This window comes from Didymella exigua (genome assembly GCF_010094145.1).
Source record: "Didymella exigua CBS 183.55 unplaced genomic scaffold M421scaffold_12, whole genome shotgun sequence".
NCBI lineage: Eukaryota > Fungi > Ascomycota > Dothideomycetes > Pleosporales > Didymellaceae > Didymella > Didymella exigua.
In genome coordinates, this window is record NW_022984786.1 from 213663 (window position 1) to 234601 (window position 20939).

A 20939-nucleotide genomic window follows, 5' to 3' on the forward strand; every position below is an offset into this window, starting at 1 on the left:
ATAGCGTGTATGACAGTTGCCGATCTGGGGAAATATTCACATGACAGTGGCCAGTCCGACTAACCTCACAGGGTTCCATAAGCGATTGGCTCGTGTCACTTGAGATGCTTCGAACAGCCAACGGCAATGACATCGAACGCGCCATGAACGCATTAGATAAGAGCCAACGCGTCACGATTGCCACTTCCCCAAACTCCCCGTAAGGCTGTGCTTCTGGGACCCTGCGATAAGCAGCAATTGAATTCCCGTGCCGTAGATCGTCAAGATTCGGTCACAGAATGCAACGAATCACATGAAGGCAAGGCTGCAGCTCGTGCCCAAGATGGAGGTGACTTTCTGGGCAGCCGCATGAGCAAGCTCCCCACACCACAGTGCTGCCTACTCCTCGACGCGCACAGGGAGGCATTTCGTTCTTTCGACTGCTCCTTGCTTGACACACACGTATCGTCTACAGAGACTGTTGTTGGTAGCATCGAACGAGCCCCACACGTTGCAAGCCGCGCGCATTCCACACCGTCACACCCCGCACTCAGCATCGCACCTTCCGCCGCAATGGTGGAGGAGACGCCCAACAAGAAGAGGGACGGTCACATCCCTTCTCCGCTGCAGTCTCTCAGCAGCTCAACAGCCTCGCTCGGCCGCTCGCCGCCCCCGGGTCTCGCCATGGCATCCAGCCCCAGCCCCCACACTCACCGTGGAAGCTTCGCAGAGCAGATGCGCGGCGGCCCTGGCTCACCTCGCGCCTCACGACAACCGTCGCTCTCGCAGCAAGCTTTCCAGGACCTGATCAACAACCCACCGACAAAGGCAGGGGACCCAAGGTTCCATGGACGCGACTGGAAGACCATTCGACTAGGAGAGATTGTAGACCCGTCGCTGGTACGGTTTGTTGAGTACGACACCAGCGTGGAGGATGCCACAAGCGTAAGACATCCGGCTCGGGACCAAACAAGAGCTCGGCTTACAATCGCAGCTACTCCTCAGATCTGGCGCGCCCAACGTCGTCTTGCTCCGCGAAGATGCAAGCACTCGTCACGCAATCGGCACCTTCGACTACAGCGATCTGAACGCGTACCTCCTACTTGTAGTTGGCCTTGCTCACCCCGAAGAACAAGATGTCGCATCGTTTGACGAGCTCGCCAAGAAGGGACGAGAGGGCAAGCCCATCCCTCTTAAGGACGTGAAGGACCTGGGCAAGAAGGGGCCACTGATCACGCTACCTCACACGGCAGATCTCACCAAAGCTATGGAGGTCTTCGGCAGCGGTGTGCATAGAGCGCTTGTCGCGAAGGAGGGCACCTCAGATGTTGTCGGTGTACTGACACAGCTGAAGCTGGTCTCGTTCTTCTGGGAGAACCGGGCTAGCTTCCCTGCAGTGGACCAGCTGTATCCACAGCTTCTCAAGGACCTCAGCATTGGACAGAAGCAGGTGCTAGCTATCAAGTGAGTTATCTTCTGTCAGACTGCAGGGAGACCACTGACGGGGAGCAGCGGCGATAAGCCCCTTGCCACAGCTCTTGAGCTTATGCACAATGAGGGCGTGTCGTCTATCCCAGTGCTAGATGCGCAAAACAACGTTATCGGCAATATCTCGCACGTTGATGTTCGAGTAGGCACAACCCTCTTACACTATGCTCCCAATAGCTGACCATGCATCACAGTTACTCACGAAATCCACCTCCCTCCCGCTCCTTCGCTCATCCTGCATTCACTTCATTTCTGTCATACTCTCTGAACGAGGCGTAAACGATGGCAAGGACTCATTCCCTGTCTTCCACGTCAACCCTTACAGCACCCTCGCCCACACCGTAGCCAAACTCGTGGCCACCCGCTCGCACCGGATGTGGGTCGTCGACACACCCTCGCCTGCCTCATCAGGCCCTTCGACTCCCGCTATCCAGCCTGCTGTCCTTGTACCTCCTTCGCCGATCACACCACTCCCACTATCGCTGTCTGGCCCTACACCTGTGAATACAACAGCACCGACACACCTGATAGGCACAGGTGCAGTGGCTCCTGCTATCTCTGCGAGTGCGATCACCGGCGCGAGTCTATCTGGCCGACTCAGCGGCGTGATCAGCCTGACAGACATCCTGAATGTATTCGCTCGTGCAAGCGGACTGCACCCTCACGACCCTGACGAGGCGCGCCGCGCCAGGAGGCGGAGCAGTTCGAGCAGCATGCGAACCAGTATGGACAGCTCAAGGAGCGAAAGCATATCTGGGATCGCTGGCACAACGGGCCGCAGGAGCAGCGTCAGCGAAAGGGACAAGACCGCTAGCATCCAAGGACTCGGAGCTTCGAGGGGGAGGCCTGCCTGAGGCTGACCGCAATACCTCGTTGAGGCGGTCTTGTCAGGCTCCACCACCATTGGAGTTGGGTTTGGCTTCGGCTTTAAGCAAGCAAGCTGGATTTGATTATCAGGCGTTATAAGCGATGGGAGCATAAGTCCTACATAGGCACTCACACATAGAGAGGAATACGAGCATCGGCTTCGTGATAATGATAATTGCATTTCGCTCTTGCTCTGATGCCTACCCAGCTCTGACTTTGTGGCCCAGATGACGCTGCCAGAGAACGCCATTACGTTGCCACATCCTACCCAAAGGTATCTACAAGAAGCCAGACCAACCACGTGCGCCAAATCACCATGATCCGACAGCATTGCTTTTCGACTACATCACATACAAAAGATCCGTATCTGCCTCATATCAGCAAACTGGGGTTACAACTTTGCACGGGCCGTTGGTTCGGCAGCACCTGAGGCGGCGCAATGGGCTGGGGATACTCACTCAGGGGGTGACTACAGCTCAGCTGCGGTTTCTGCTGGTACTTGCCGTCGAGCTCGTCTCTGATGCTGTTCAGCAGCTGCACGTAGCTCTGGTTCGGGTTCTTGCGCAGCGCGGTGATGAAGGCCCAGCTCATCGCGCCTGTCGCTTCGCCGCCGATCGACGCGTCGGCCGACGTCTGCGTGTCCTTGGACCCGGACCACATGATGACGTCTGCGGGCGAGGTCTTGGTACGCAGGTTCTTCTTGTACACGTCGTCGCCTTGCGTGACTTTCTTGAAAAGAGAGGAGGCCGTGGACAGCATGCCGCTATAATCGTTGCGCGCGTAGGAAGAGACGATGCCAAGGAGGCCCTGGCCGGCTTCCTTTGCGAGGTTGGGCTCCTTGAGCACACCCTGGGTGCTGTAGATGTAGGGCAGGTCGAGGGCGGAGCCGGAATGGCACGAGTCGAAGATTGCAGTCAGGCGGACACCGGGCTGGAGTGTGGAGACCATGATGCGGTGCATTTCGTCGTCGACGATGTGGCCGGCAGTTCGGAAGTCGACAGGGTAGATTACTTCATCGTAGCCGTCGTCTTCGTCGCCGTCGAGATCCGGAGTCTGACCACCGTGCCCTGGACAGAGTTAGCATCCGGGTTCAACCCTCATGACCTCTATTCGAGAAGAGAGAGGGAAGAGACACCTACCTGAGTAGTGGAAGAACAGCGAGTCGTTTGGCCTTGCGTCCTTGACCAGCCAGTGCATTGCGCGCAGGATGTTCGCTTTTGTAGGCTGGCTCATGGGATTCTGCTGGTCGTCTGTGAGCGTGACCATGTCCTCGCGCTTGTACCCAAAGAACTCGTTCAGATATGTGCTCATGTTCTTGACGTCGTTGATGCAACCGCGGAGCTGCCCCCGCTGGCCAAAGTAATTGATACCGATCAGCAGCGCTTTCCGTCGCCCGTTACATGCCGAGTACTGGAACGAATAGCCGTTGGGCGCGCCGTGGCCAAAGTTCTGTGCGCCAGAGGGCGGAGGCGGGGGCCCTTGGTGGTTCTGCGTCCATTGGTTGCTTGTCGCTGTGGGCATCGCGCCGGGACGCTGTTGGTGTGAGGGAGGTCCTTGCTGTGGGACCGGCTGGCCGTATTGGCCGTAACCTTGCTGAGGTGGCTGTCTCAGGTCAGCTCGCCGCCCGACCGCGTTTGCACCTAGAGACTCACCTGCTGGTACCCATACTGCTGTGGAGGAGGTGTCGACTGATAGCCGCCGTTGTACTGTGGCTGTCCGTAGCCCTGCTGTGGTGGCCTGCTCCCCGTCAGCTTCCCACCCTCGGCTCCCGCCGCTTCTGCAAAACTCACGGTGCTCCGTAGCCCTGCTGTGGCGCACCATATCCTTGCGGTGGAGCCCCGCCGTAGTACTGCTGCTGGGGCTGCTGGCCGTGGTTGTTGTGGTACTGCTGTCCTGGGAATCCGGACATGGCGGCAGATATGCGTGTGGGTGAGAGAAGTTAGTGGTTGAGCGTGGACCGGAGCGAAGACCGAGCAGCTCTCTGTCAGCTAGTGGTGCCTGAGGCAGAGCTCTCTCAGAGAAGAATTGCGCGGTGTAGATCCGTGGGAGATATGTGCAAGAGCTGTCAAGTCGTATAAGCCCTGGCGTACGGCTGAGCGTGATGATGTGGTCGAGAGATTCGCGCGGCGACAGCGGGGTTGGGTGAGACGGACGCTGAGTTAGGGCTGAGAGCTGTATGACCACACACGAACGGCTGTCCGGCTAGACTAGTCTCCGCTTTAGGCTTGTGTATCTCTTGCACGCGGTAGGAAGTATTCACTGTCGATCACCAAGGTGCCTGGGACCGGTATATAAAAAAGATGATTGTGAGCTGCGTGTGGTTTCAGGGGCAATTGAGGTGCAGGTTCGGGGATGATAAGCACCTGCGTAAAGACGCCATGAACCCACTGCTGTGCAGCTCTCACACTGACTAGCGCAGAAGACGCGTCCCGTACCGAGTGGTCTCGTGGAGATACCCAAGTATTCTTCATCCGTCCAGATGCACCCAGTCTGCTACCCATGTCGAGTCGAGCCACGTCCACGGCGAGCACAGATCTATCTCGAAACATCCTCCTCCCGTCTCTAGATCCTCGTGTCTTCTCCAGACTCGGATATCTGCACTCGCATCATCCCCGCCAAACCTACGTGTCTTTCACAACTCTGTCCATGCATGATGAAATCACAATGCCCTTGAGCTCACCCCTCCCCCATCCTCGTTCGTCAATGGAGCTGCACGGAAGATCACCTTGCCAAATTTGTCCATCGTCAAGCCTCACGTGGCTGTGGAAGTGCGGGAACAGCATGCCAGCATTGCATGCACGTACTTAAGGCTCGGGCTGCCCGTTCGCGTAGCCCCGTGCGTAGCCCTGTGCCCAAGGGTCTCCATCCTGATCACCGCATCCGGAACCAGCACCGCATGGCTCAATACCCAGCAGCTACCAGACAAACCCGTCCTGAACCTGCGGTGAAGATTGTGGTACACATTCGTTCGGACACAGCACCACAACTCTGACCACTCGATCTGTTTGCGATCCTGTAATTAATCGAGACTTTGGGATTTCCTTTCTTTGCCGTGCTCATTGTCCTCTAAGTTACGCCCTTGTCTTCACCCCCGTCACCACACGGCCCGAAGTGTGCACCTGGGAAGCTTGCATCGGCATATTTAGTCACCCTAGCAGCTCGTCTGCTTCGAGTATTTTCTGCGGCTGCTGGCGATCATTCGACCACCCACCAAGACAGAAAAACACGGTCTTGCCGCTGCAGCATATAAATTGGGCAGCTCCCGCTGCACAGCGACGGATTCGACGTGCTGCTTTGATCGATCCCAATCGCAGTCGCTGCCCCATTCATGTAGACAGCAGCCTCTCGTGGTGTCAGGGGTAACGCATTCGGACGAGCTGAAGCGTGGCTACGGCGCTAGAGCAATCCAGACCACAGTCTTGGGTACCAAGCGAGCGCATGGCTTGCGCAGAGAAGTGCCAGCATCGCTCTGGCATCTTGCGAGCTTGGAAGTCAGAGATGCGTTATGCTGCATGCGATCAAATGGGATGCAGCGTCGCTTGACAGCAGTAGAGTGTCTGTAGGGCAGTCGGTTGGCTGATGCCAGGCGTCATCGACTCGTGAAATGGCATTGCATAGCCTCACGATGACAGCGGCCAGTGGGCGGTGGAGCGTTTAAAGCGTTGCGAGCGTTCGAGCGTGGGACATTGGCATCAGCGAATGGGCTACCTTTGCAAGAGCGTCAATTTTGAGACTTGACGCGAGGCTCGGGGTGCATTCGAGCTGAGCGCGATTCTTGAGCAGTGATCAAGCGTTCACCCACGCGAGTGGATAGGCCGTTGATCCAACGTTGTAGCGCATCTACAGTCCTGTTCACAGGAGTTGCTCAGCGGGCGTGTTAAACGATCGACAACATACAGGGTGATAGAAGCTGAAGCCAGGTCATGCGACTCGTCATGCGGCTCGTCATGTGGCTCGTCATGCGGCTCGAAACAGAGGCTGAACTGACTTCAAGGCATGTCGAGCTGAAGAGGCCATGCAGAATACTCTGGGGTAAAGCGGTGGATTCAATAAAGCTGGGGTATATGATGTCTGACTCTATGCTGTCGCAGAGTCTACCAAATGCTTCCACCAAATACAGGACTGTAGTCCCAACCGCTCCGGGTGCACAATACAAATACATGATGCTTCGTGACTTAACTTTCGACGACAAAGCTATAGTAGTGTCGTCATCCTGCCAATGCAGAAAGGAAGAGAGAAAGGAATATTACAAAGGTATAGAGCATCAAGCTATCGAGTGAGGACGCTCCCTCAATGTAACCTTGGATGAATGAAGCAATCGTAAACGCCGCATCGTTCGTCGAAGAGGTGTAAGGCCTGAACGGTACATGAAGAAATCGTCAGTAGATGTAAAACGAGAAAAGCAGGTAGATGTAGGAAAAATCAGGTGCTGGTGGGCTCGGAAGCTTTGGGGGCTTCTTTCGCACCATCAACTTCGTCTGATGATGAGCACCCGGCTGCACCATCCTTCGTAGCCGGGCGCGACTCCCCGTTGGCTTCGCGCTCGGCATAGATCTTCTCTTTCTGATTTTGGGCAAGAGTCAACGTGTCGATGTAGGTGCGAAACTTGACTATCTCCCTCAGAAGATATTGCGACTTGCCCTCCCAATTGGCCATCGCTTTGCTAGAATTGGGGTGACGTGGCGAGAACTGGCGATCGAGTCAGTACATGAAAATTAGATATGAGAGAGCGAGGCTTACAGTGATGAGCAGAGGTGCCCTCAATTCATTGTGGTGCGCCAGCTCGCCCTCGATGTTCTTGACATAGTCTGTGAGAGCTCTCAGCTGATCAACTTCCATGAGATTGCTAGCCATCATGCTTGCGGTGGGTGGGCTCCAGTCAGAAAGCACGACCTTGTCACCAGGGAGTCTAGCCCGTGGTGTACCTGTCGCGTGGTCCATCGAGCTACGAAGCGAACTCGCCACGCTAGGACGAGGCATGTGGCCTTGGATGGAGGGAGTGCTGTCCTGTCGGATAAGTCCAGGGTTGATGACGTTCTCACCCCAACCATACTCCATACTGCTGACGCCGCCAGTAAGCGGCTCTTTCGATAGCCTGGCAGACCAGTAGTTGGCAGTCGTTACGAACTCACGGACGATGTCAGGTGTGCCGACTTGGAAGAGGTGGACAGCACCTGTTGGGAGCGACAATGCCCACACATGCGGCCTTGTCTTAGAATAGCCTGGTGGAGGTAGTGCGCTTGCGATGGTCTGGCGCAATGGGAAAACCTCAAGAGCTTCTGCATTGTCCATCCAGTTACCGCCACCGACAATCCCACCAGCAGCCGGCTTGTTCGCCTTGCTCTTCATGCGCGCGGACTTGGAGTTCATGCTAAAAGAGAAAAGACGCATGTAACCCTTCTCGATGACAGCAAAGTTCTCGGTCCAGTTCCGGTCTTTCGCCTTTTTGTCGACTGTCTCCAGATGGTGCTTGTGTTTCAAGATGCCCTCCTTGGCCCAAGGTGCACCGACAAGTTCCAGCGACTCGTCTTCTAGAAGCGGGGCTGCGCGAGCAAAGTCTTCGTCGCTGGCAATCGTCATGCCCTCTTCGCGGATAATTGCTTGGCTCAGAGCGTTTGCGAAACCAATAGCCTGCTGGTAGTCGCCAGCAGCAAAGTGCGATCCAAGTGAGTCGACGGACATCGAGGTGCCTGTCTTGCCATACGAGTAGCGGCTCCAGGTGCTTGAACCTGCAGGGCTCCAGACGGATGTGTCGTCCAGGCTAGTACGGCTAGATGCCACCGTCGATGCAGGATACAGCCTCTGCTTGGACCGATTCTTCGAAGCCCAGCGAGCTCCCACACTGCGGAAGTCGGCTTGAGGCCGCCCACGATAGCTGGTCGTGTCTGAGGGTGCTTTGCTCAAAACACTGGGCGTGCGACGCAGCATGCCAGCGACTGAGAGGTTGTTGTTCGAAGGCTGGTGGTGCAGGTCTGATACTCCGTGAAGTGGTAGACGCTGTTTGCGAATCGAATCGTAGAACTCCTTGAGTACAGTCTCGATTTGAAATTCCCATCCCTTCATTGGGCCATTATACGGCGTGTTGACGAGGTTGTTCGACTCAGAGGATGCAGAGTCAAAAGACAGAATGCCTTCTGAGCCGCTTCTGATTGGTGGTCTGACTGACAACCTGCTTCGGGCTCGTCTGCCTTCTGTAGCCTCTTCAGCCGCATCTGTGGCGAACATTGTTTGCTCAGCGTTGGGCGTTGTAGGCTCCGACTTGTCATTCCATGGGAGGGATCCGCGGCGGAAGTGAGTAGACTTGGGTCGCAATGTCTCGTCAGCCTTAATGGCGTCTTGACAGACACGAGTTACAGTTGGAAGAGTGTTCCTCACGAATTGACTGCGGGTCATCCTGGTCTCGATATCAGCCACGTGCAGATCCGTGTTGAGCAGCAATATCGAGTAGCAGATTGTGTGGACGACATCTGACCTGTTGTTAGCGTGATCTCGAATTGTAGCATGGGCGAACTACATACCAACTTCTTTGAAGCCATGGGTGGGGTTGCACTCGCACCATCGCTCTGATAGACTCATCAAGATACGATCGACTTGCTGAGTCTCGGCTTTCAGTACGAGCTTGCCACACATGTCACGCATCGCAGCCAGAATAGTGAAGTTGGTCCAGTCAAACAGGCTCATAAAGGCCTTGCGAGTGCGCGCGGCGCTGAGAGTCACATCTCCGAGCATGGTAGCGGACTGTGACTTCTGCAGAGCCGACTCGTTGCCATTGAAGATTTTCCTTGCGCGCTCCATGTCGGCATCAGTGGTTTCAGTGTGCGTCGAGCGGTCATCGACAATCGAAGGTATGGTCTTGTCCGAATCGCGGGTCGGGACGTGGACTAAAGGCAGGCTTGTCGCAGAGTGGAAAACATCGTCTGCGGGTGAGGCAACATCTGGTGTAACCGGTACTGACGCCTGCTCTAGTGGTTGTGTGTATGAGCGTGCACCTTCCAAAGGCAGCCGCAGACGGTCGGTAACGTCAACAGGCGACTCTACAGTAACAGTAGTGTCGAGCCAAACACGTTTTGCACTTGGACTGTGTCCTCTCGCGTTCTTTACGTCCGTCGTTGGCGCTGTGACGACCCAGCCGTCTTCCTCTGCTGCTAATGTTCGTTGCGAAGCGGACCCGCTGTCAGGCGTCACTCTCGCATTAGGTATCAGTAGTCCAGGCTTGGGTTCTCCGCGTGCCTTGCTTTCGCTCGTTCCTTCCGCTAAGGTTTGTGTGAGTGACGAAGATGTGGGGCCAGGACTGGGCTTCCGTGTTTGAACCGCGCCACTGGGTTCGCGTACGGGGGACGCGCCATCACTCAAGTCTTCATTACAGCTGCTGCTGTCGGCAAGGAATGTGTCTTCCTGCGATGTTGCAACAGCTGGTGCCGGTTTTCCTTGCTTCGCCTTGAGCTTGAGCTTGGGGCCGCCTGTGCTCTGCAAATCGCTCTTCAATTGTTCGTTGCGTGACAAAGGAGGAGGTGACGCTTCTCGCGAGTCTGGTAATACGGTTCGCACTGTAGCATCTTTATGAGGTTTGTAGCCAGGCGAGAATCCTTGGGAGGGCTCACCATTCTGCTTGCCTCCAGTGCGTTGATGCTCTCGGCTCTCGTAAAACCTCTCGCCTGCAAGTGGAGACTCCACAAGGTAAGGGTTCATAACCTGGCGTAGACTGCTAACACTCGGGCTTGGCTGCGCAGTAACGAGCGGTCTTGGAGGCGCGAAGTCGAATGGCATGACTGGGGGTTTCGTGGTTTCCGAAATGGACTTCTTGCGTCTCCTGAAGAAGGATGAGGGCTTCTTGGCCAAGATAGGTGGTGCGGGTGGCTGCATCTCGCTTGGACAGCCTGCAGCAGACTGTGGCGGCTTAGGTAAGGACTTCAGCTGATTAGCGATGTGCGTAGTACTAGTAGGTGTCGTTCGCGGTCGGTTGTTAGAGTATATGGAGTCAAGTTCGGAGGGCCGTGACTGGGCCGATGCCGGAAGCTCCGCGGACGCGGTATTTGGAGGGTGGGAGGTAGCCGCTGGCTGTGGTTGGGTCTTGGAAGAGCTGCCACCAAATACTCGCCTGAAGAAGCCCGGTTTTTCCTTAGGTGCAGGAGCAGCATCTTGGGTTCCAAACAGCGACTTTCGTGTCCCCACGGATGGAGCCGGCGCCGTGGCTTCCTGGTATACTGGTACGGTCGGCAGATCACGCAGAGAGCTGGCTGCATTGACGAATTCCTGCGCCTGAGCTCTCATGGTCGGGTCCAGCTGGCTCTTGCCTTTTCTCAAGGTCTTGTAGCTGGTATTGGAGCGGATGCTGCCCCTGCGACGAGGTGCCGGAGCCATGAGAGGAGATGTGTAGGCTGATTGCTGAAGAGGCTGGGCAGTAACAGACTGCGGTGCCGGCTGCATTCGCCTAGGGCCCGCAAAGATGGTGGGTTCAGGAGCAGCATCGTATTCTTGGTCGTAGTTCATGTAGGCAGTCCTTCCTCTATCCAACACGGAGTCGTTGTTCGCAGAGGGCAAGACAGATCTCGTGCTGTGATCAAAGCTCGCAGAACGCTTTCCAAACCCCAATCGGTGTGTGCCTAAGATGCCTGTCTGCCCATAGTCCAAGCTCGATGAGCCGCCGCTGCTCTTGCTACCCTTGTTGCCGCCACCTCTCATGTGCGCTGTCTGCTGGTACTGCCCATTTGCGCCGTTTACCTGGCGCCGTGGGTAGGGGTCGCGTGCGCTGCCATTCCTGACCGAAGGCGAGGCAACGTTGTTGCTGCTGTTGCTTCTCCGTGCGCGCGAGTGGGACGGGTATCGAGGGGTCGAGTCGTCGGCGTGCAGGTCGTAGTCGGAGGACCCTGACGTCGTATACGTGTGTCCGCGATTGCGACTCCCTGGGGGCCTGTAGGAATTGTCTCTGATATAGAAGGACTCGTCTTCCCGCCTGCTGCTCAATGAGGCGCCAAACATGTTCCCCGTAGAGAACTGGTCCAAGGAAAGCAGCATGTTGTCGACGACCGAGTCCCGTGCAGTAGCTCCCTCGGCGAAGGAGAGGTCGTGGGAGTCGCGCAGCTGATGCGGCTCTGACTCGGCCCTCGAGCCTCCGGCATTGTCCACAGGCGTCGCATCGTCGAAGAAGGTTTCTTGCCTCGGCGGATTTGTGTTGAGAGTCCGCATGGTGCCGTTCCCTCGGTGCGTCCTACTCGGAGCCGTAGGCGTGCTCGGCCGGTCGTCGTCGTGTGCGTAGGCAGGCATGATAGGCGTCGTTGCCGGGTGGGCCGGCTGCGTGGACAAACGCCCGAAGCCAGACGCTGGAGCTCTCTCCGCTCTCCCTCAGCAGTACCAAGACGGCGGGATCTGCGAAATCGTCGACGGTCCGTGTGGCAGATGGTGGCACGCGCAGGTGCAGCGGACGGTGTAGATGCAGTTGCGGGAGGTCGCGGGCGAAGCTTGCGCTGTCACCCGTGAAGCGTTACTCGTCGCCAGCAGCGGTAGCCGGCCTTTAGGTCCAAAATGCAGGATAGTCTGCTCGCATAATGCGAGGCAGAAACAGCGGACTGGGTGACCCACGCGCTGGTCGATGCGGGGACGCGGGCCAAGGACGTCGAGCTCAGGGGTTCCTTGTTACAGTCGGCGTTGTAACTCCCAGCTGCACTGCTGCAGCACGGTGCGGCCAAAAAGAGCCGCGCGTGGGAGGCTAACGCTGCACTTGGCCTCGTTGCTGCAGAGCCAATTTTCGGTGCCGCTGCCCGTAGATTAATATGGAGAGGCTAGGGCCAAGAACACAAGGAGAAGAGTGAAATAGAGCGCGGCGCCGACGCGTCCAGCGTGCAAGTTTGGGCGACGCTGAGATGATGCTGATGCTGATGGACAATTAGTCCGCCTGCTATGAACGTTTCAGGACGGCGTGCAGGTGCATCCCTGATCGTCCTGGCTTTCCCGTCTTGGAGGGCAGCACGGCCAACTCAAGCTCGAGTTGCAGCTGCCAATCTGCTGCTGCATCCTGTCTTCTCAAGCTTTCTACGCTTCTGGTCGACCATCTGCCGGACACCCTCATGAAACACGGCGGACAGTTAAAGTGTGACCTGCATTGGGCACGACGAATCAGGCACAGGCTAGTCCTCTCGCTTGCGCGCCTGTGTTGCTCAGGGACCGACCTCATCCCTGTTGCTGTCGCCCAGCGGACGCACCTCGACGAATGCGGAACCACATTGAGAACGCGGAACCACATTGAGAACGCGTCGGAGTATTGGCTCCACCTGCAGCGTTCCTGGCGAGAAACTGCCACCTCCAGGAGAGATCAACACTCGACACAGCGCCTGTGAGACGTCGACGCGGAGAACAGCCCCGACTCTGGCGCGAACCCACGTTCGTGTACTGGCCAGCTGTGGCGTGACCCCAGGCTGCTACAAGCCTACAAGACGACATCTCGACTCTTGGCACCGGTGACTGCCTTGGCATACCTCCGCAACTGGAATGTTACTCGAGATTGCAGTCCTCTAGTTCGCAACGTAGGGTTTGATCTCGTATTGGAAGAGCAGTCGAACAACCCAATTCGACGTCTCATACGTCAGGCCCGGTTCTCAGCTTTCCTGCCGGGCTCAGGTCTTGCGTGCAGAGCAATTCATGCTTCGCTTCCACTACGGGTACATTAGCCACGCTTGTTTGCAAAGTACACATGCCCTCAAACCTGGGCACTGGGTGGCCTAATCCCCTCTTTTGCAATTCGCGGAGTCGTGAAGGTATTGCGTGTTAGTACCTGCTCACGTTGACATACTAATCTGCACGATTTGCTCTGTTTCCCCGAACGATGCGGCTCTGGCTTGCATGGACTGGAGATTGTGAACGGCCGCTGAGCGGACTCTCAGCACGTATACGTATCGTCGTGCCAGCCAGGAGGTTCTCAGCCACTGCTATTATATGCACTCTTTACTCGATGTATCATGCTGAAGTGCAAGCATGCTGTACAGTGGCGGTCAGACCATGTGCATTTCTGATTCTCTTCACAGTACTCCCGGGCACGGAGTCTCTAAAAGAGAACGAGTCGCTTTCAGGGCGCTCTAATTCTCCAAGCGTCTTGCATCATGCTGTCAAATTGTGAGAATTGCCAGCGCCGAAATGTAGTCGTTAGCACCCATATTGCGAAGTGGAAACCACAGCGAATACCTCCGCTCCGACTCGAAATTGTGCCGTTAGTGAAGGGAGCAAGACAGACCCATCAAGCTTAAAAAGTTGCAATGTTGTTGTGCATCATCTTGCATATGAGTGGTGGTGTAAGTCGCGCTAATTGTGGGCGGAAACGGGCGACATCCCTGTCGATGTACGGAGATATCATGCTTGTTCAGCAAAACTTTGGACGGAAGCTCACGACAACACATTGAACCGTACTGTCGCCATCATGCGCCGCGCACAGGGATTGAGAGTAAAGTTGCCTACCATCAAGCTACAATCTGAATACCGCTAACCGTGCAGGTCTCTTCGACTCGCGAGATCTGCGTCTTCTGCGCCACTCGACAACTGGCAACCTCGAATGCGCCGTCGGCACAACGGAGATACCTAAACTCGTCAAGCAGAGCACTCGACGCCGAAGCACAATTGTACAGAAAAGAAGATGCACCTGCTCCACGACCGCTTACTCAGGCGGAGAGGATGCGCAGGGCTTTGGCCGCAGCGGCGGCGCCTGCGCCTGCGCCCTCACAATCTGCTCAAGGTGGCTTCATATCAACTGCGCAAAGAATGAGAAATTCGTTGGGAGGTCAAGACTCCAGAACACAAAGCCCAGCGCAACGGCAGCCAGCGCAGGACAGACGTACGCCGAACCGGAACGGCTTGTTTGATGGACTGGGGCAGGGTCAGAGGGCTACGCCCGCTCGGAGGATGGGCAACGAAGGACGGTTCGAGTCAAGACCACCGCAACGGGATCGCTTCAGGGTGAACATGGACGCAAGACCTCAGTTCGACACACCCGCGTTCGGCTCAGGACACCTGCGGCGGAGGAATGAACCAAGCAACGATATTGCGCAAGAAGCCGAGGAGCAGCAGACACGGCAGCCCATACGTGCGGCACCGAGCAGAGGCAAGCTAGATCAGAGCGAACTCGATGCACTGTTGGGGAACACCACGGGTCGGCCTTCGAGGCCTTTCCAACCCCTCGCAAGAAACTCGAACGCACAGCGGAAGTGCTTTAACTGCGGATCGACAGATCACCTGAGCTCTAATTGCCCGAACAAGCCCACATTCCGCGAGCGACCGAATGTCCAAAGCTCTGCGCCTCGCGCGACTACCACGTACACACCACCGCAGCCCAGCCGAATGACGGCATGGAACCCACCAGGTGCTACGCAGGAATCACTAGCAGATGCTGCGAACGAATGGGTGACTAAGAGGGGCTCGAGGCTGGAGGTCGAGCCTCAGAGCCACCAGGTTGAAGAAGATTGGGACAACAAGCGCCGCGACGTCGAGAAGGAGCGCCGACGAAGACGTTTCGAGGTTGATGACGAGGGCACTACAGAGGTGCGCAATCGCTACGAAGAGCCTGAACGCCGTAAAGTCGGAGGTCGACAGAACAGACGTGTAATGCGAAACGATGAGGAGGACGAGCCCGATGATCGATACGTCAGCAAGAAAGAGCAGAAGCGTCTGCGCAAGGAGGCGAAGAAGACAGCACAGTTGCAGAAAGCCGAGCCAACGCCTATCACTCTGCCGGAGTACATCAGTGTGGCCAACTTGGCTACAATGTTGAGGTTGAGGGTGGAAGATTTTGTCACGAAATTAGAAGAGCTTGGTTTCGAGGACGTGCAGGCTACTCAAGTCCTCAACGCTGAGCACGCAGGTTTGATTGCGCAGGAGTACAACTTTGAACCTACATTCGAGGGCGAGCATCAGGATCGCGATCTCTACGCTGCTCCTGAGACAACCCCTGAGGAGTATGCCGAGCTGCCTGCCAGACCGCCCGTGGTTACCATTATGGGCCATGTCGATCACGGCAAGACCACGATCCTCGACTACATGCGCTCGACAAGCGTTGCAGCTGGCGAATTCGGCGGCATCACGCAGCACATCGGTGCCTTCAGCGTGCCTCTGGCCAGCGGCAAGAAGATCACCTTCCTCGACACACCCGGCCACTCAGCGTTCGAAACCATGCGCGCTCGCGGTGCCAATGTAACGGATATTGTGGTTTTAGTCGTGGCCGCGGACGATTCAGTCATGCCACAGACAGTGGAAGCCATCAAGCATGCTCAGGCAGCAAGGGTCCCAATAATTGTTGCAATCAACAAGATCGACAAGCAGCAGGCCGATCCTGACGCTGTTAAGCTTGACCTCGGCCGCCACGGAATCGAAGTCGAAGACTTTGGCGGAGATGTCCAAGCCATTCCCGTCAGTGGTAAGACCGGTCAGGGCATCCCCGATCTCGAAGAAGCCATCTCCACACTTTCCGAGCTACTTGACCACCGCGCTGATCCCCAAGCCAACGTCGAAGGCACTGTTCTCGAGGGCACAACAAAGAAGTCCGGCCGCGTAGCCACGGTACTGGTCCGCAGCGGCACCCTCCGCCAAGGCACAGCGCTCGTCGCAGGCACAACATGGACGCGCGTCCGCAGTCTCCGCAACGAAGCCGGCGTCGTGGTCACGGAAGCTGGCCCCGGTATTGCCGTCGAAGTAGACGGCTGGCGCGACCAGCCCATCGCTGGCGACGAGGTCCTGCAAGCCGCCGACGAACAACAAGCAACCGCCGTGTCCACCCTGCGCACCGAGAAAATCGAACGCCAGCAAATGGCCAAGGACATGGAGGCCATCAATATCGCGCGCCGCGAAGAGTCTGAGCGCCGAGAAGCCGAATCTGCAAAGGAAGCCGCTGAGTCCGGCGACGCTATCCCAGAGACACAAGTCAAAGAGAAGGGGCCCGAGGTTGTGTCCTTGATCATCAAAGGCGACGTCTCGGGCTCCGTCGAAGCCGTCATCGACTCGATATCCGGGCTCGGCAACGCAGAAGTCAGCACGCGCATTCTGCGCCACGGCGTCGGTCCACCGTCCGAGTTCGACATCCAGCATGCCGCAGATGCAGAGGGCCACATTGTTAATTTCAACACCGTGACCCCTGCGCACGTAGGCAAGCTCGCGGAGGAGAAGGGCGTCACGATCTTCAACAGCAACATCATCTACCGCACAGTAGAGATGGTGAGGGATCTGCTGAGCGCGAAGCTGCCTCCCAGCATCGTCCAGAAGGTAACCGGCGAGATCGAGATCGCAGCCATCTTCGAGATTGGACTCGGTGGCAAGAAGAAGATGAAAGTCGCTGGATCGAAGGTGCGCAACGGCATTGTGGCACGTGGTAGCAAGGCGAGGGTTCTTCGCGGCGATGCGATTGTCCATGATGGTAAGTTAATGCATCTCCTGATCAGCGCTCGAACATATCCTAATAATTACAGGCCTCATCGAGAATATCAAGAATCAGAAGAAAGATGTCGAGTCTATGCGCAAGGATACTGAGTGCGGTATCTCGTTCAAGGATTGGGAGGACTTTGAGATCGGGGATAAGATTCAGTGTTACGAGGAGACGCAGCAGAAGAGGACGTTGTAGGATGCTTTGTAAACCGCACTTTCGCATTTGGGTTGCATTCAATAGGTGTGAACAGGGGCGCGTGTATTATAGAAGCTAGACTAGACGTATGTACGAGCAACGTGTAATGCCTTGTCGAGAAAGCAGCGTTGATGTGTAGGCACAGGCGGACTTCTGTTCTCGTTCGGCTTACCTAGCCCAAGACACTATGATGGGGTCCCGCTCTGCCTGCCGCTCGAAATTATTGGCACCTTCGGTTGACCGTGCAATGCCCATGACGAGCTTTGCCGAGAGCGGGGCCATTGAGGTTAAATTAATCGGAGATAATAATTTAATTAAAGTCTGAAGTTACATGAAAAGTATCCAGCTTCCTTGGTGTAGTCGGTTATCACGTCGGTCTCATATCTCGTCGAGTATGACTGTTCCAAGAACAGAAATCCGAAGGCCGCCAGTTCGAATCTGGCAGGGAGCATTTTTTGGCCTCGCATCGCTGCGGGCTCATACCTTTTGCACCTCTACCGGGGTGGTTCACTTTCCCAGGGCGTTTTGTGAAGGGTCATCTGATTTTTCGGGGGTGCGTGTGGAACTGAGGCTCTGCTGGGCTAAAGACGAACCGCACACAAGCAACCACGAATACCAGAACTGAACTTTCTAAATTTTTGCTAGGGAGTGAAACTTGAACAACTGGTCTGAATAAGAAAGAGCCTTAGTGCGGGAGGCGCGAAACGATGTCTATATCATGCGCGACGTTCGAAAACCTTAGGTGCAAGGTTGCCACAACACAACCCCGCGATGAACTTGCTTGATGTGGAAAGAACATTGATTTCCGTAGAAAACTGGACTACGGGAGGGGCAAAGAGCAACGGGAGGATCAATTTCGATGGAGGGGGGGAGGGGTAGTTTCACCCAGCTCGATGGCTGCCCACACTACAATGTTGGCTGCAAGCAAGCTGTCCAAAACATCTGAGAACGCAACACACTGGCATTCTTGATAGGTAACCTTTCGGTCTCTACGAGACCGCCAGATACCATGCGCGCGACCAGACTCTGAGATCCATGTCCTGGAGATGGAGACGGTTTTCGTGGTCAACTTGTCGAGCAAGGCAAAAGTCAATTGGCATCATCATACATATTCGTATTGCCTAGCACTGCTCGTCGGCCTGCCGATGCCATTCCGAGAAGCCATCGTTCCTTTCGCAAGGCTTTTACGATTTCTACCCAGAGCTCAGGGTGACGGTTCTCCATTTTTAGAGACCACATGCCCCGTTCGAACAACCCAGGATGACCAAATAACGCGTGTACGTCGATGGGCCAATAATTCATTGGGTCCCCCCGAGCTATTGTTCCCTTGTAGATGTTCCTCACATTGGCTATACATGGACAGTGTGCAGCATTCCTCCTGGTCGCAGTATTCATCGACTTGATCATTGCGTCAATAAGCAGATTTCTGTCTCTCTCATCTCGGACTGTGTCGCAGAACAGATAAAGGCGCACGATATTACCATGGACTTGCGACAGATGCCTTGTGGAGGACGATAAGCCCAACACCTAAATGATACGTATTGTATGTAGTCCGTCCTCATCCCCGAAGATCGAGAGCTCTTCCTTCACATCGTCTCCCAATTCCTCCTGTATCCACGCCAAATGTTCTGGGTCGTAGATAGCAGCCCTTCCTATGCGTTCAAAGAGTCGGTTCTCAGTATCGATGAGCTGCAACAGAAGGAAAACATTGCGGCCTTTGTCTATGTCGGTTTGGGCATCACCGGTTGTCCGGTGACAAGGCAAGCAGAAGAGATGGAGATCTCCACACTGTTCTAGAATCGAGACGTCATCTACAGCCTGGTCGTCGATGGTCAAGAAATCGGAAATAGATGTCCTCATGAGGCCTTGTATGCGGTCTGACAAAATGGTTGTTGCAAGAAACCATCCGCCGATTCTCCACGAGTATTCTGTCCCACGTCTCCATGGAAAAAGATACAAGGGTTGAAGATAGCCCTGTAGGTCTAACCAGCCGCCACGGATTTGTCCAGTCATGTCATCTGTAGTGTAGTCGAGATGCACTTGCTTGACCCAGATTGCAAGGTCCTTTCCGTCTAATGAGCACTCCAAGTGAGACGCCGGCTTTATGACACCCTCGTTAGATGCCCATGACCAAGTTGGCGCGCGATAACCGTCTGGTCGAGTCGCTGCAGGACTAGCAATCGACCACATAAGCGACTGTTCGAGTATTCTTCTCCACATGCCGGCAATGTACGTATCCTCCATTTTTGCCGCGACCACTTTCGCAATGCCTGACAGAGCAACAAGCTTGTCCTCTGAACGTGTGAGCGATGTTCCTGTATACGCGTCGACCATGCTATCCCAAAATTCCAACCAGGGAATGAGTTCAGTCTGTTTAGCAGAAGGCTGATCAACCTTCGCCAGGTAGTTTGGCTGGTTACACCAGATCGTGGGTGGAAAGCCATAAGGGTATTGTTCGCACGCGATATGCTTATGGCACTCCCAAACGATTTGATCATGGCAGAAATGTAGGACCCTACGTGCTAACATTCTTTCCTGGAACACCCAGCCTCGTCGGCTGAGCGCGCATTCAGTAATACTCTTACGCCCTAGCCAATCGTTGGAGAGGAGATACAAGGGGTGTGCGCTTTCAGATACACATTTGTCATTTTTGCAGATGCTGATATTCATGTCGCCCAGCACATGCGGGTTCCGATCATGGAACAGACCAGATGAGCTGTCTCCTGCATGGGATGCTGATATGTTGCACAGCGCATTTGAGTATACCTTACCCATTTGGCTTGCTTCTGATGCCCAGTCTGAAGGACTGTCTTGTATGATGCAGAGCGAGTCGATCCAAAGATAACGGGCCTGCAACTCTCTCGATACCTTTATAGCCTCATGGAAGGTCACAGGAAGTTCCACGGTGTCTATGTCGATACGCAACCAGTTGAAGTTTTGAGTGGTTAGCTTCAAGAAGCTGGCGTCTCCCCATCGGTGGCTCAAGGTTGTATAAGGCCCTTTAAGAGCTTCGTCTTGACTAGTAACCAGACGCAAATTGAAGAACTCTCGATCATCGCAACCCAGATCCAGGAGACGAGTTGGGTACCATTGAGTAGGCGAGAAATCCTGCGAGCAGGTGCTATGACAGCTGACACACTCTTCAAGCCATGCTTTCGCCAGGGTCAAAGATTCTCGTGACGAAGTTGAACTTGTGGTCAATGTCGCACTTGGAGGTCCCAGGCCGTCGACTAAATCATTATCAGCAAACATGCTTGCACCATTCGAAGGCCCAACTGACTGGTTCCAGGGTACAGAGTAAATGAGCTGAGTTTGCGCCACGCTTTCTGATCCTTCAACCAAATTGTGTAGGACACAAAGCCATCATCGCCATTGAACCGAAGGCCAGCATACGTCAGGAAAGGCCATCCTGTGGTTGTACTGATTTCCTCGATCTTCGCCCCATCTGCGTCTGCTAGGTTCATCCATCCCTCCACTTTCATACCGTTCCAGGCTTGCCAGCAAACATGGCAGTTGCTTCTGACTGAATTTCGAAAGTCGGATAGTCTTGGATGGTGGCCGTATCTTCCGGACCAGTAAGATCTGATCCCGCACCCATCCTTGGCTTCTGCGACTTCCACCGTTCCCGCCCCCCTATCCTGTCGGAGGCTGGCCTCAAAAGTGAGCGGGGTGAAGAGATTAATGTATCGGTCTTCGTAGTATAAGAGGTTTCGATCTTGCTGGAGGATGTGTAAACAAGTGCTGCAAAGCATCTTGCCTTCTAGAAGGTACTCTGGCGTCTAGAGATTGCAGACCTAGCACTGTCAATGATGATGAGTCGCGGCTCCGGCTGAGGGTGTCAAGTGACATCTTGGGGTGGGGTCGACGTAGGATCTGATTGTGGCGCATGTGCACGTGCAGGAATCCTTGCCAGCGGACCGATATACCGGAAGGGAATACGAAAAACAGCCAAGTCCACCCTTCAATTGCCTATCCGATTTGAGCCTGTGTACGTAAGTGCCTCAGACGAGAGCTG

At 55.4% G+C, this 20939-nt stretch overlaps 5 protein-coding genes and 1 non-coding gene across 6 annotated transcripts; 3 read left to right on the forward strand and 3 right to left on the reverse strand.

Annotated features, from left to right (window-relative positions):
• The first annotated feature begins 373 nt into the window (after positions 1–373).
• On the forward strand, positions 374–2639 carry M421DRAFT_420103 (uncharacterized protein). Its single transcript, XM_033592354.1, has 4 exons — positions 374–924; positions 974–1443; positions 1492–1609; positions 1662–2639. Exons 1-4 carry the CDS (start codon positions 553–555, stop codon positions 2319–2321), a joined length of 1620 nt encoding a protein of 539 aa, XP_033449117.1. The 5' UTR covers positions 374–552; the 3' UTR covers positions 2322–2639.
• A 36-nt stretch (positions 2640–2675) lies between these two features.
• M421DRAFT_61638 (uncharacterized protein) lies at positions 2676–4243 on the reverse strand (the record flags this gene model as incomplete). The annotated part of the gene is made up of 5 exons (XM_033595900.1): positions 2676–2701; positions 2793–3401; positions 3474–3936; positions 3987–4071; positions 4125–4243. The coding sequence occupies 5 exons, from the start codon at positions 4241–4243 to the stop codon at positions 2676–2678; spliced, it is 1302 nt and encodes a 433-aa protein (XP_033449118.1).
• Positions 4244–6352: 2109 nt separating this feature from the next.
• M421DRAFT_420107 (uncharacterized protein) lies at positions 6353–12095 on the reverse strand. Its single transcript, XM_033592355.1, has 3 exons — positions 8853–12095; positions 7075–8801; positions 6353–7023 (listed from the first exon to the last, which is right to left on the reverse strand). The coding sequence occupies exons 1-3, from the start codon at positions 11596–11598 to the stop codon at positions 6757–6759; spliced, it is 4740 nt and encodes a 1579-aa protein (XP_033449119.1). The 5' UTR covers positions 11599–12095; the 3' UTR covers positions 6353–6756.
• Positions 12096–13652: 1557 nt separating this feature from the next.
• Positions 13653–17226, forward strand: M421DRAFT_141874 (translation initiation factor IF-2). Its single transcript, XM_033587481.1, has 2 exons — positions 13653–16720; positions 16773–17226. Exons 1-2 carry the CDS (start codon positions 13993–13995, stop codon positions 16922–16924), a joined length of 2880 nt encoding a protein of 959 aa, XP_033449120.1. The 5' UTR covers positions 13653–13992; the 3' UTR covers positions 16925–17226.
• Positions 17227–17269: 43 nt separating this feature from the next.
• M421DRAFT_t60 lies at positions 17270–17375 on the forward strand. Its single transcript has one exon. It is a non-coding gene; the product is annotated as a tRNA-Met (tRNA).
• Positions 17376–18063: 688 nt separating this feature from the next.
• Positions 18064–20747, reverse strand: M421DRAFT_420109 (HET-domain-containing protein). The gene is made up of 2 exons (XM_033592356.1): positions 20205–20747; positions 18064–20154 (listed from the first exon to the last, which is right to left on the reverse strand). The coding sequence occupies exons 1-2, from the start codon at positions 20674–20676 to the stop codon at positions 18452–18454; spliced, it is 2175 nt and encodes a 724-aa protein (XP_033449121.1). The 5' UTR covers positions 20677–20747; the 3' UTR covers positions 18064–18451.
• Between the last annotated feature and the right edge of the window lie 192 nt (positions 20748–20939).